The 13,550-nt window shown below is 50.4% G+C and overlaps 1 protein-coding gene across 12 annotated transcripts in view; it reads right to left on the bottom strand.

Annotated features, from left to right (window-relative positions):
* The window catches only part of Cacna1a (calcium voltage-gated channel subunit alpha1 A), a 283,383-nt gene that overhangs the window by 127,183 nt on the left and 142,650 nt on the right, over positions 1-13,550 (bottom strand). For all 12 annotated transcript variants that reach the window (XM_029532727.1, XM_029532724.1, XM_029532734.1 and 9 more), the window contains exon 5: positions 2,058-2,149. In XM_029532727.1, the coding sequence (XP_029388587.1) occupies positions 2,058-2,149 (92 nt within the window). The remainder of the gene's footprint in view (positions 1-2,057; positions 2,150-13,550) is intronic.

The raw sequence follows: 13,550 nt of genomic DNA, 5'->3' as shown, positions 1-13,550 counted from the left end.
AAAAAAAAAAAAAAAAAGCCATGTGCTCGGATCAGACAGGCTGTTCACCCATGACTGTTTCAGCCACTGAACCTGGGAGTGGGGAGCCCACGGACACTGGGCAGACTATGTGAGGGAGATCTTCCTTGTGCTCTACACAGGTAAGTGTTTTTGTTATTATTATTGTTAGTATTATTATTATTTAGATTTTCAAGACAGGGTTTCTTTGTGTAGTCTTGGCTGTCCTGGAACTAGCTCTGTAGATCAGGCTGGCCTTGAACTCACAGAGATCTGCCTGCCTCTGCCTTCTGAGTACTGGGGCTGGAGACATGCACCACTACTGCCCAACTTTAATGACTTTTTTTTAATGTGCATTGGTGTTTTGCCTACATGGTTGTCTGTGTGAGGGGGTCAGAACCCCAAAACAGAGTTACAGACAGTTGTGAGCTGCTATGTGGATGCTGGGAACTGAACCTGGGTCCACTGGAGGAGCAGCCAATGCTACTACCCACTGAGCCAACTCTGTAGCTCTCCTTTATATCTATCTATCTATCTATCTATCTATCTATCTATCTATCTATCTATCTATCTATCTATCTAGTGTGTGAGTGTGTGTATCACAGTGAACACATGCAGGTCATAGGACGACTCACAGGATGCAGGGCTTTCCATACAGGGTCCAAGAATGGAGCGCAGGCCTGCAGGCCACTTTACCTTCTTGTTCCCTTCCTTCATCCTAGCAAATGTCTCGCTCACCCTATCCACCAGGGTGAGTAGCACCCGCGTGTGAGTACTGGTTTGTCACCTGCTCTTAATTTAATGGGACACCGATGCCTGCTGGGCTCCCAGAGCCTGGCTATGGGCTCCTTTTCCCTGTAAAATAAATGTGCTGGAAGTCAGCTGGGAAATCTTTTTATTTTAATTTTAAACTTTCTTACGGTGCTGAGGGGGAAGCCATGATGAGGCAAGTACTGAGAGACATCAACCCCCCAGAGAAACCTATTTAGGTCTGGATGGGAGTGACTCTGGTCAATGATGCCAATACATGGAGCGCAGTGCAGGGGCAGTGTAGTACTTGTCTCCACCACCCATCTGTCTGTCTGTCTCTGTGCACACGAGTGTGCGAGTGTGTGTGTGTGTGTGCATATGTGTGTGTGTAGGTTGATGTCAGGTGTCTTCCTCAAATCTCATAAACCTGGTACTCACTGATTTAGCTAGACCCGCTGGCCGTGAGCTCCAGGGAGCCTCAGTTCCCACCTTCCCAGTACCAGAATTACAGACATCACCACCACACCCAGCTGTTTTTTTGTTTTTGTTTTTGCTTGTTTGTTTTTGCAAGGGTTCTTTGTGGCCAAACTCAGGTCCTCACAGTTGTGGTAAGTCTTCTATGAGCGGAACCGTCCTTCGGCCACCAGAGTAACTGCTTTCTGCTTTCTATCAGGTGAGGATGTGGGTTAGAAACAGCCCTCTGGAGGCATCTGGTCTGGCTTGAACGTTGGGGACAGAATCCTGAGCCGGTGCCACAGCCCGCCCCGCCCCATGGCGTGAAGCCCAGACATCCCTGGAGCACAAGTGTGCAGGAGAATGTGCACAGACCCTGTGTTCATCCTACCTGCCTGTCAAGAACTCCTCTGAGCCTCACACCCTTCTCATCTGTGCAGTGGATATCCACTGATGGAGCACAGTGGCGAAATGAGAGCACTGGAGGCTCTCTGTGCAGTGTTCACAGGTTCTGCCATCAGTCACTATCACAGGGTTACCTCCCAGGCCAGACTGACTCTCACTGGGCCCCTTCTCTTTGATCTGACCCTAATCTAACTATCCAACCATCTCAAGTCTCTGTACCCACTTACCCAGAGACGGTGCCATAGCTTCTCTAATAGGTTCTGGGTGCTAAAGAAGCCATGTGCAGAACATGACTCCTGGCAGGCTGTAGGTGCTCAATAAATGGCTGAGGCCTCTGGTCTGCTTCCAGACCACATAGACCTGGTTCCTGGGACCCCTATGGGGAGCATGCCCTGATGGGAATGGGGGGGGGCCCTAAGCAGAATCTTCTCGAAGGATGGAGACTCACGCACTTGGGATTCCAGACACCAGCTTGAGTGGTCGCAGCACACGAACCGCCCTCAGTGTCCGTAGGTCAAACTCCGTCCCGACAGTGGCCAAGATGCTACAGGAGAAAATGACAGCGAGACACAGAAGTTAGGGTCAGGGCAGGTGAGTGGGGTTGTACCTCAGCTGGGGATGAGGCCGCGTCAGCTCAGTTCTGTCTCCCACTGAGTGACAGCGACGGCTCCTGTCCTTTGGAATGAGAGGTGACTTATTATCCCCCCTTTTCTTTTCATGTGTGTGTGATATATGAGTGCATATGTGTACCCACAGAGAGGGGACACACCTCTAGTCCCAAGATGCTCATGGGCCAGCTAGCCTGGGGTACACAGAAGAGCAGAGACAGCCAGTGACCCCCGTTCTCCTTTCTCTTTCTCCACAAAATGCTCGTTCTACAGATGATAAATAACTAAGCGTGTCTGTACACACTTTTTTTTTTGAGACACTATGTCACTGTGTAGTTTTGACAGGTCTGACGCTAACTCATACAGACCCTCCTGCAGATTCCGCCACGCAAGTGCTAGGATTAAAAGCATAAGTCACCCCACCCTGTAAATACATATATGTGACAGTATCACAACGTAGCATACTTATTATGTAGGCCAGGCTGTTACTGAACTCATAGAAATCCTCCTGTCTCAGTCCACACACACACACACACACACACACACACACACACACACACACACACACACACACACACTTGAAGACAGTATCTTATTATACGGCGCAGGCCTGAGCTGTGTCATTCTGGTATCACAGCCGCCTGACTGTTGGAATTCCGACCACGCCTGGCTCACCCCAACTTTGCAGTTTTCTTTGGGATTCTTCAGATTCCCTCTGACAGGCACTCTATTTCTGAGCCTCACTTTCCTCTCTCTCTGTGCAGACAGAAGCTGTTGCTTAGCGTGCACAGAGGAGTTAAGGGTCTGTGTGTGTTGAGGAAGCTGAGAGAACCCAGTAAACACATCAAATGTCAGAGTGATGTGTACAGAGGAAAAAAAAATGCCTGAGAGAGAGGCAACTGGGGAAGGGTGGGTTGTAGGGGAAGTGGTGGTATTTACGCCAGTACAGTTCCTTACCACTTGGGGGCAGCACCCCGTGCTCTTATCCAGGTTGGGATCAGGTGTGGATCAGGGGGTAGCGTTCCTGCCTAGAATCCCCCCAGTGAGGGGCTGGGTGTGGCTCAGTGTCAGAGTGTTTGTCTAACATCCACAAGGCAATGTCTTTCGGCTCAAGTGGAGGGAGAAGAGAACAGACCAGCGCTGCCCAGTAGAAACCTAACTTTTCCACATTAAACAAATATATTTAATGTTTCCATATTAAACAACTAAAAGGAACAGGTAAAGTTAATTCCATAATATAGTTAACCATCTTCTATGCAAAGTTCAACCATTCTCTGTTATCCACAGTGAATGCTTCCAGGATGACCCAATGCCATAATGAGGCAAGGAGCCCACATTCCTTCTATGGAATGGCGTGCTATTTATGTCAAACCTGCACGTATCCTCCTGTGGATGGTGTGTATGGGCATGCACTGCCACAGGCTGCTTATAGAGGTTAGGGGACAACCTTCAGATGCCCGCCCTTGTCTTTACTCTTGTTTGACACGGGATTTCTTTCTTGCTGCTGCATGAGGCACTATGAGATTAATGAGATGCACTTCTCATGATGAGATTAATGAGATGCACTTCTCTCCACACACACACACACACACACACACACACACACACACGTCTTAAATTATATATACATATGTACAACATACATATGATTAAGACAAGGTTTTACTTTGCAGCCCATGTTGGTCCTGAACTGGGGACAGCTTTCCTGCCTCCCCTTATGTGCTGTGATAATGGGTATGAACCACCACTCCCAGCCACACACACTCAGCCTCCAGGCTAGATCCCCAGCTCCAACATCCAGTACTAATCATTGTTGCTTGTAGTACTGACTCCAAGGCCACAGCATGCTGAGCAAGCCCTGCCACTGAGATAGATACACCATCGACCCTTGGCTCTTTGAGACAGGTTCTCACTTGTAACCCAGGATGGCTTTAAATCTGTGATCATTCTGCCCCAGCCTCCCAGGGGTTGGGACCACAAAGGTAGGACACTGTACCCAACTGGGATTGTACTGTCACAGCACCCCCCCCCCCCATCATGTCCCTTGTCTTCTCAGACCTTCCTCAGCAATCGCTGAGTCCTCCTCATGCTCTCCAAAGCCCTGCGCCATTAGCCCCATCCCTTCCCTCCCCCACTCTCAGACTCTGCTCATTCTGCTCCAACCCCTCCTCCAACTTATCATCATTCTTCAAAGACACAAAAGGAGTTCAAGGCCACCCTTGAACTAAAACAAACAAATGAACAAATACCAGGGTGGGGCAAGGCCAGAGCCAGAGGGAGGGCTAGTGATAGGCGCAGAGCAGGGCCCGGGCTGGTGTTAGATATGCAATTAGCCCAAGGATGGCACACAGATCCAAGTGCAAGGTCCTCTGTGGCTCCTGAATTAGGAGGCAGGAAACTGGGAAATGGAGACCCCAACAGCAGAGCACAGTGCCAGGGAGCTCAGACCCAGGGCACAGTCACAAACTCTCAGATGCAGGTCCCAGAGCTGTCCCAAATGAGCTCACTGTGAGACCTTCTTAGCCTTAGCTGGCCCAGGCCTCAGACCAGCACCAGCACCCACATCTCTCACACCCAGCATGACTTCAGCTGACTCCCAAGAGGTCAGAGCTCCTGTCCCCTCGCCCACTTCCCCCAGAAGGATGGCAGGAAATTGGGAGTGTAGAAATCAGGAGGCTGCGACCTGGGGACTATCGGGAGTGTCTTGCCCTGTGGACAGTGAGAGTCACAGGAGGTTGTGGAGCAGAGGAGGGACATGATTAGGGCTGGCAAGGGGAAGACAAGCTTGACAGCTGAGAAGACAGATTGGTGGCGATGAAGCCCGAGTGAGGAAGGAGCTGTGAGAGCGGCCGGCGTAATGAGGGCTAGAAGTAGGGCAGAGGCGGTGTGAGTACAAAGGAGGCCCTGGTTTATATATAGCTGCCATTAACGCTGTGCATCAGGGAGCCTGCCTGGGTGCGCTGCATCCGGCCTGCAGCTGAGGCTGCCAGCCGCTCACGGCCCATTTTACAGAGGAGGATGCCAAGACTCGCAGAAATCAGTGTACAAAGGTCTGAGTCACACCGAGAAGGAACTCGAACTCAGGACCACAGGTGTGAACAGCCTCACGCCCCCACCCTGCAGAACCTGACCTTCAAGAGATTACTTGGATGGGGGAGGGTCATGGTGGAGAACAAAAGACACTCGTTTGTTCATTCAACCGAAACTTAGGTACCAGGCTTTCAGGGAGCGCCACAGTGAACAGCTGACGGGGGATCCTGGTGGTGAGGAGTTCTAATTCCCCGAGCATCCGACCAGAGAGTAAGCGTTGTGTGGGAAAGGGAGAGAATAAGGTGACATCAGGGTTTGGTGTGGGACTAAGAGCTGGTACCAATGGAGATAGGACAGGAGAGGAAGGAGGAGGCTCATGGGGACATCAGGACTTGAAGGAAGGCCTGCTGAGCTGGAGGTGTCTGAGTTAAAGGCCTTCTGGTAGAGCGAGGCACTGTGGCTAGGCCTTTAATCACTGTTCTAGGGGCAGAGACAGGTGGATCTCTGTAAGTTCCAGGCCAGGTTGGTCTACATAGTGAGATCCTGCTTCAAAAACAAAACAACCAAACACACACACACACACACACACACACACACACACACACACTCACACACTCACACATACACATATGTGTATATATACATACACACACACACAAAAAAAAAACACATACACTCACACATACATTCTCTGTCTCTGTCTGTCTGTCTCTCTCACACACACATACACTCACACACACACACGCATACACATATATGTGTACATACGTATGCGCGCACACACACATACATTCTCTGTTTCTGTTTCTGTCTCTCTCTCTCTCTCTCTCACACACACACACACACACTCACACATATGTGTATATATACATACACACACACACAAAAACATATACACTCACACATACATTCTGTCTCTGTCTGTCTCACACACACATACACTCACACACACGCATACACATATATATGTACATACGTATGCGCGCACACACACATACATTCTCTGTTTCTGTCTCTGTCTCTGTCTCTCTCTCTCACACACACACACACACACACACACACACACACACACACACTTCCATTGTGTGTGAGACTTCCAAGAAAATCCTGTACCACAACCATGAGAGTTTGGCTCAGCCCTCACTGTCCCCAAAGCCAACTTTCTTCTTTCAGGTGTCAGGAACACCGTGACTCCCTGGCCTCTCTTCTTCACCTTGCTGCATTTCAAATCCTGGTCCAAACTGAGATCCATATGTGCCCAAAACAGCACCCTACTTCCTCTCTAAGAGGACAGACATCTTTCCTCTGGCGGTGTCCCGAAGCATCTTATGCTTCCTAAATATTTTGTGGGTGAGTGGTACAACATGACAGGGAACAGGGTGACAGGCTCCCGAGTGTCCCCAAGCAGACAGAAGCAGTGGAAAAGGGACCCCTGGAGAAGAAACACTGAGTACAAAGCAGGCGTGTGGTGAGGGGCGGCCACCTCAGGCCTCTGGAGGACACCACAGGACAAGCACAGGAAAGGATGAGGATACAGATGTGGGAGGAAAGTCCACGTGGAAGACAGTGGCATCCCCGGGGCCCAAGAGCCAGGGTCTCTGAGGAGGATGTCACCGGGGTTCAGAGCAGCACCAGCAGGACCCAGAAGACAACGGGCAGCCACTCCCAACACCAGGTTTCTAACTGCTGAGAGACGAGAGGGTTCTCAGGACAGACTCGAGTACATGGGTTTATTTAAGATTTGTTTTATTTTTAATCATGTGTATGTGCGTATGTGTGTGTGTTTGGTTGTAAAGACGCATGTGAATGTAGTTGTCTGTGGCAGCCAGAGGAGGGCAGTGGATCACCAGTAGCTGAAGTTACAGGCTGCTGTGAGCTGTCCAATGTGGGCACGGAGTCCTCTGCAAGAGCAGCCAGTGTTCTTGACAGCTAAGCCACCACCCCAGTCCCTGGGTACATGCATTTACACATCTCGGAAGGATTCTAACAGCAGGCCCTGTGGCTCCCAGGAGCTGGGCTGCCCACAGGTAACCAGCGGCCTGTTTTACTGTGGGTTTATGAAAGCACTCATTGCTTATGGAGGATTCAGGCCGACTCTGTCCCTCCAAGTGCTGGGATGATGATAGGGCTTCCCTACAGCTTTTAAGTATGCATTCTAAAATAACTGAAATTAAACAGAGAAACAAAAAATTCAGCTATAGTGGTCGCATGTGGAGCACCACAGCCACCCACGGGCACACGGTGCAAAATTACAGTGGACAGTGGTGCTCCTGAACGGCCACTCTGGAAGGACCTGGATGTCCATCAGCATCTCAAGGTATGTTTGACAAACATTAAGTTCTCAGCAAGTGTTTGTTGAATGCATGAATGATGGGGAGGTAAAGATACACAACTGTGGGGATATCAGAGGATAACACATTCCTCTAGGATACGGGAGGCTAGGAAGTTTGAAGCAAAGACTCATGGGCTACACGAACCACTCAAGCACCCCCCCCCCCCACTCCCCTTGGTGGCGGAGTGTGCCTTGCTATGGGTGTGCTGGTCACATGACCTAGTTACAGGATACCAGAGCGCAAGTCAGCTTGCCGGGTACTTCTGGGAAAGAGTTTCTCCTGGAGAAGAGTCAAAGGTCAGGACACAGCCCCTTCTCTTCCTGTCTGTGGTTGTCGGCTTTGTGTCTTGACAGGATGACTGGAAGACATTTTGGAACTGTTGTTGGCCATAGGGAGACCAAGAAAATCCCTAAAGTGAAGAACGATCAGGAAGCTGGAAAAGACTTAATACGGGTGTGGCCACGCTAAAGATCCAACCCTACAGTCAAGTGGCCTCCATATTTTCTGTAATGAGGGTCTCAAAGAGTCGAGATCCAAATTGTTCTAATCACGAGTTGTGTAGCCTTGGACAACTCATCTCATCTCTCTGTGCCTCAGTTTCCTGAGTGAACTGGAGACGATAACTACTTCCTTTGGGAGGGGGGTGGATTTCTAGGCTGGGTGTGAGCCTCTGGAACACGCTATCTGCTGTCTCATCGTCATCTCATTCATTATGCTACTGCAGCTAAATTCTTTCGGGATCAGCTTCCACCGGGGTGTGGCGGTGGGTGGGGAGGAATATCTCTGCTGGTTGGAAGTATGTAAGCATGCATTTCTTTCTTCTGCCACCCCCCCCCATGTGGTGTGACTGCATATGGGCGCAGGTGGAGGCCAGAGGCTGATCTCATTTTCCATCTCTCGTCTACCTTGTTCACTGGGTACTGGCATAGCTGCCATTTGCATGAGTTCTGGGGATCTGAACTCAGGACCTTGGGTTTGTGCGCCATGTTCCCGTCCGCATCAGTAAGTATTAACAGAGGCCGTGATTGCCATGCCCTTGTGAATGAGGAGAGGAGTGTGTGGGCAGTCATCTTGGGGCTGGGGTTTGGCGTGATCAGTGAGGCTGTCAGCCGAGAGAGTGGGATGAAGAGGCCGTGAGCGTGGAAAGCTGTGGCGCTGATGGGAGGTTCTGTGACTCCCTACCCCAGCCTATGTGAGACCCATGCTTCTAAGATTCACAAGTGCTACCATGGTGAAACCTGGGAGCATGGCTGTCTCTCAGTCATCTGGGGTTGTACAAATCCACCTCCTGCCATACACAGGACCCCAAAACCATGTCCGCTGGAGTCTGGTCTTCCCAGGAAAGGGGGTTAAGCCAGGAAGCGAGCACCTTAGTGGATGGATAGAAAGGTCTTCATAGAGCGCTCAACGGGAGATGGGATGTGTGTCGCACGCCTTGAACACAAGCATTTGGGAGGTTGGGGTTGGCGGATCTGTGAGTTGTAGGCCAGTCAGGGCTACACTGTGAGGCCATGTCAGGAAAAGAGCCCCGTGAGGACGACAGCAGCAAGTGTCACCTTGGGCACAGAAAGTCAACTGGCCCTGGTCTTGGGTTTCTGATCCTTCAGTGCTCACCTTCTCTGATGTGACCACGCTCAGGTAGCAGGTTTTCGTGGTGCAGATGGACAGAGACACTTGGCCTTTTCCCCTCTTTAGGAAGACTGTTTTGAAAATTGCTTTTTTTTTTTAGAACCTTCAAAGTTAAACTAATCAGGAAAACAGAACTGCTTTACCTTGGCCTTGAGCAGGGCACCTCTCTAGGCCATTCCCCCAAGTGTCAGTTGTATTTCAGCTCCTAGCCACGATTTGACAGCTATTGGTGCAGTTTGGGAAAGATGGGATCTAGGGTGCCATAGCCCAGGCTGCGTTCACATTCCCTCACTGGCTGACTCTAGAGGCTGGCCCTCTGCTGCCGAGCCACACTCCTGGTCTCTTCAACTCTATTTTTATAATTCTGCCTTGTTAGGCAATCAATGTGGAGTTTAATTTGGTCCTGCTGGAATGTGTCCTTGCCAATCACGTGCTGCCCTCTGACAGTATATATTTGTAACTGATATGCATGGGATGAAGTTAGCTATCATGTGCCGCTATCTGTTTCCACCCAGAACCATGCTTGAAGCGCTGTCTAGAAGGAGCCAACGGGCAGACTGTCTGGGGCTTCCACTAGGCCTGGGTCCTACAGATGTCCTTTTCCAAACTTGAGGTTAGACCCTGCCTGGACTTTGGGCAGCCCCCGAGCGTGCCCTGCAGACGAGCCACTATAGGCATCTATCTACTCCTGGAGAGCGGGCGTGGAACTAACTCCACGGGGCTAAACGGATCCTTTGTCTCCCTGGGTTTAAACCTGTGGTTCTCATCAACTAGGGCTTGAGAATGTTTTAAAAAGCGCAAAGGCAGGCATGCAACTCGGATGACGCAGAGACCACACAGGTGCCTGCAGCACTCCACAGTGCCGGTGCTGGGCCTCTTCTAAGGATGATCTAACATCTGAGGAGGATGCACATGCTTCCACATGAGCACCCCAGCCTATGAGCTCAGGATGCTCCCGCCTCAGTCTCCCAAAGGGCGGGATGACAGCTCTGGGCCTTCACTCAGGTTCAGAGCTCCTAGTCTTGATGTTCCTGGTGCCTTGAGGCCTGTCCCTTGTTCCTCAGCTTCACCCTGAGGCAGCTCTAACTGCTCACCCACTGGAGCACCACACCCACTGGAGCACCACACCCACTGGAGCACCACACCCACATGCAGGGAATACTTCTTTCCCCTTGTCTTCTAAATTAACGAGGCAAACTAAAAGATTTGGTTTTCCTTTGGGGACAGTTTCTGAGCCTCTCAAAGCAGAGTTTTCTTAAGTAAGAAGGACCAGGGTGTCTTAGTTGGGGTTTTACTGCTGTGAACAGACACTATAACCAAGGCAACTCTTATCAGGACAACATTTCATTGGGGACGGCTTACAGGTTCAGAGGTTCAGTCCATTATCTCAAGGTGGGAACACGGCAGCATCCAGACAGGCACGGTGCAGGAGGCCGCTACCAGAATACTGGCTTCCAGGCAGCTAGGTCAAGGGTCTTAAAGCCTACCTCCACAGTGACACGCTTCCTCCAACAGGGCCATACCTCCAAATAGTGGAGGTATTCAAACCACTACCCAGAAGCTGGGAGGAAGCAGCCCTGCAGTTGGAATACAGTGCCAGGACTACTAAGGCTGCCCAGTGAGGATGAAGCTCGAGGCTTCGGGGAGCCTGATAAGCATGGAAGTGAGGTAGTGGTGGTGAGGTAGTGGTGGTGAGACAGTGCCATAAGCCAGGCAGACAGGCGGGGCTTGCCTTTTGCACAGAGGTGAGCATCAAGAGGGACTAGGAACCCACAGGAGACACAGGAGAGGGAACCTCTCAATGACAGGGACAGGTTTGAATGTAGTACTAGTGGAGTTCAAAGCAGGCATGAGTGGCAGAGTGAGGCCCTGTCTCAAGCACACACGCCTCAGAAAGAGAAGAGAGAAAGAAACGGACAGCTATATTCATAGACATTTGACAGAGCCTTAAGGAGCCGAAGGGCTCCAATACACATAGAAACATCCAAAGAAATGGGATGCCCGCACGTCCTGTTATCCCACACCATCCAAGTCAGCGTACATTAGGGATAACTGGAGGTAATGGAGCCCAGTGGGAGGTCACAGTTCTCATGGGACGCTCCTTAACTTTTCCAAGAGGGCTGCATAAAACAGCCAGACCAGGGATTTCTCTTGTCTGCTATCTCCATATAACCTCTCCTCATCCACAGCCTACTATAATGCCGACCAACTGTGTACGGCGGTTCTGGGGGCCCTTGCCAACCGAAGAATCTGTTGCCTTTAGAAACTGCTCAGTCTCCAGTGTTTGGTCCTAACAATGGAAACGGATCAGTGCACGTAGTGTGCGATTCTGCAGTTAAGGTTAGGGAATTATGCAGGGGCAATACTGGTTCACAGCTGCGGTGCGGCTGTGACACCCCACATCCACTCTCCAGTCAGCTGTGTTGTGTGGTGGAACCACACGGGCTACAAACCCCATAATACTTTGCTTTCTGCTTGGGTTTGCCTAAAGGTAGGTGCTGGGACTGCATCTCTGCATCAGACCTTGGGTTTGGCCACAGGTAAGTGTCTGGACTACACTCCCAGTATGCTCTGCTCTGGTCCTGGTTGGGTTCGTCTAAGGGTAGGTGCCGGACTGCATCTTTCCTTTGTGTCTGGCTAGGGGAGGTATTAGGAGGACATCCAGCGAGGACGCTGCTTCCCTGCTCCCTTCCTGACCTCAGTCCCTTCTGCAGGGTTGGGCTTCCCCAGGGTTGGGTTTCCCTCGGGTCTCCAGGACAGAGGGCTGATTTCCCTCCAGAGACCCCACAGCCTTGTCTGTTTCTTGTTGCTATCTGCCACGGTCCTCCAGGGCTCACATCACTGGGAATCAGAAGCTGGAGAATCAGGGATGGATCGATCCTCAGTCCCCTAAGGGTACAGCTATTCAGCCAAGAGCAGAGTTTCAGGCAGAAGGCACCAAACAGAGGAGGAGGAGGAGGTGGAAAATTATCTTTCTTTAAAATGATCTGATAGGGAATATAAAGAGGTGACATGGCCTGAGACAGGGAGGGGCCTCTCACTACAGAGCCTGCTTGCAGTCCGTGAGAGTTGATGATGCAATGAGGCCAGCAGGGAGGCTCAGAGGAGCAAGGAGCCTGAGGCCAAGCTCATGACCTTCATTCACACTGGCACCCACTGATTGGCAAGACTAGCTAGCCAGCAAGCTTTCCCAGTGCAAGGCTAGATTTAGATGCTCTCTGAAATTCCGGGTTCTTTAAGTGATGCTGGGGATTGAACCCAGGCCCTCACACACGTTTCCCGAGGGACCTATCCCCAGTTTCTCCTTTTCAAGAGACATTTCAAGTAAGGATATTAGCGTAACAGGACCCCCTGCTCAGTTAAAATACACTTGAGTTACCGTTACTCTTTTCTCATCTCACCAGAGGATTTAAAAAACATGTTCAGGGTTTGGAAAGATGGCTTAGCAGCTAACAGTGCTCATGGCTCTGGCCGAGGACCTGCGTTGGGTTCCCAGCACTCACAGATCAGTTCACAATCACCTGTAACTCCTGTCCTAGAGGATCTGACGCTGTCTTCTGGCCTCCACAGGCACCTACACTCACGCACATTTCTAAACACATGCACTCATAGAATTCAAAATAAAAATAAATGTATATACTTTTGAGAGCCCTGTCCTAGTCAAGGAAAAACATGTTCTTTGACCTGTGGGCAGAAGGGAGTCTGTCATGGCTATTCTTGGTTGTTAACTTGACTATATCTGGGATGAACTAAAACCGCAAAATTGTTGGACGCCCCTGTGAGAATTTTTTTTTTTTCTTAACTGAATCATTTGAAGTGGGAAGACCCACTTCTAATTCAGATCCTTCATGTGGGAAGACACACGTATAATCCAGGTCATGTGAGGTGGGAAGATGCACCTCTAATCTGGGCCACATCTTCTGCTGGCAGCCTACACACAGGGCATAGAAGATGGGAACTTTTGCTCTTTGCCTGCGTTCTCTCGCCTTGCTAATAAGTCCATCCCTTCTCTGGCATTAGAGTATACTTCTCCAATGTTCCAGTGTATACGGACGACTGGCTGAGACGTTCAGCCTAGGGGAATGAACAACTACTGGGTTCTCGAACCTTCAGTTCATAGCTAGCCATTGTTGATTAGCTGAACCACATAGTGTAAGCCATTTTAATAAATCCCTTCTCTCTCTCTCTCTCTCTCTCTCTCTCTCTCTCTCTCTCTCTCTTTCTTTCTTTTTTTCTTGAGATAGGGTTTCCTGTCCTCTGGAGAACTATGACTAAGACAGAGTCCTTGGCTGCCCTTCAATGTACAATTTTACCTCAGCAAGTGGTCTTAGCCAGGGCCCCTCAA

Source organism: Mus pahari, chromosome 20, assembly GCF_900095145.1.
Source record: "Mus pahari chromosome 20, PAHARI_EIJ_v1.1, whole genome shotgun sequence".
In the NCBI taxonomy this organism is placed as follows: Eukaryota; Metazoa; Chordata; class Mammalia; order Rodentia; family Muridae; genus Mus; species Mus pahari.
The sequence above is the reverse complement of the archived record's forward strand: the minus strand, read 5'-3'. Positions and strand labels throughout refer to the sequence as shown.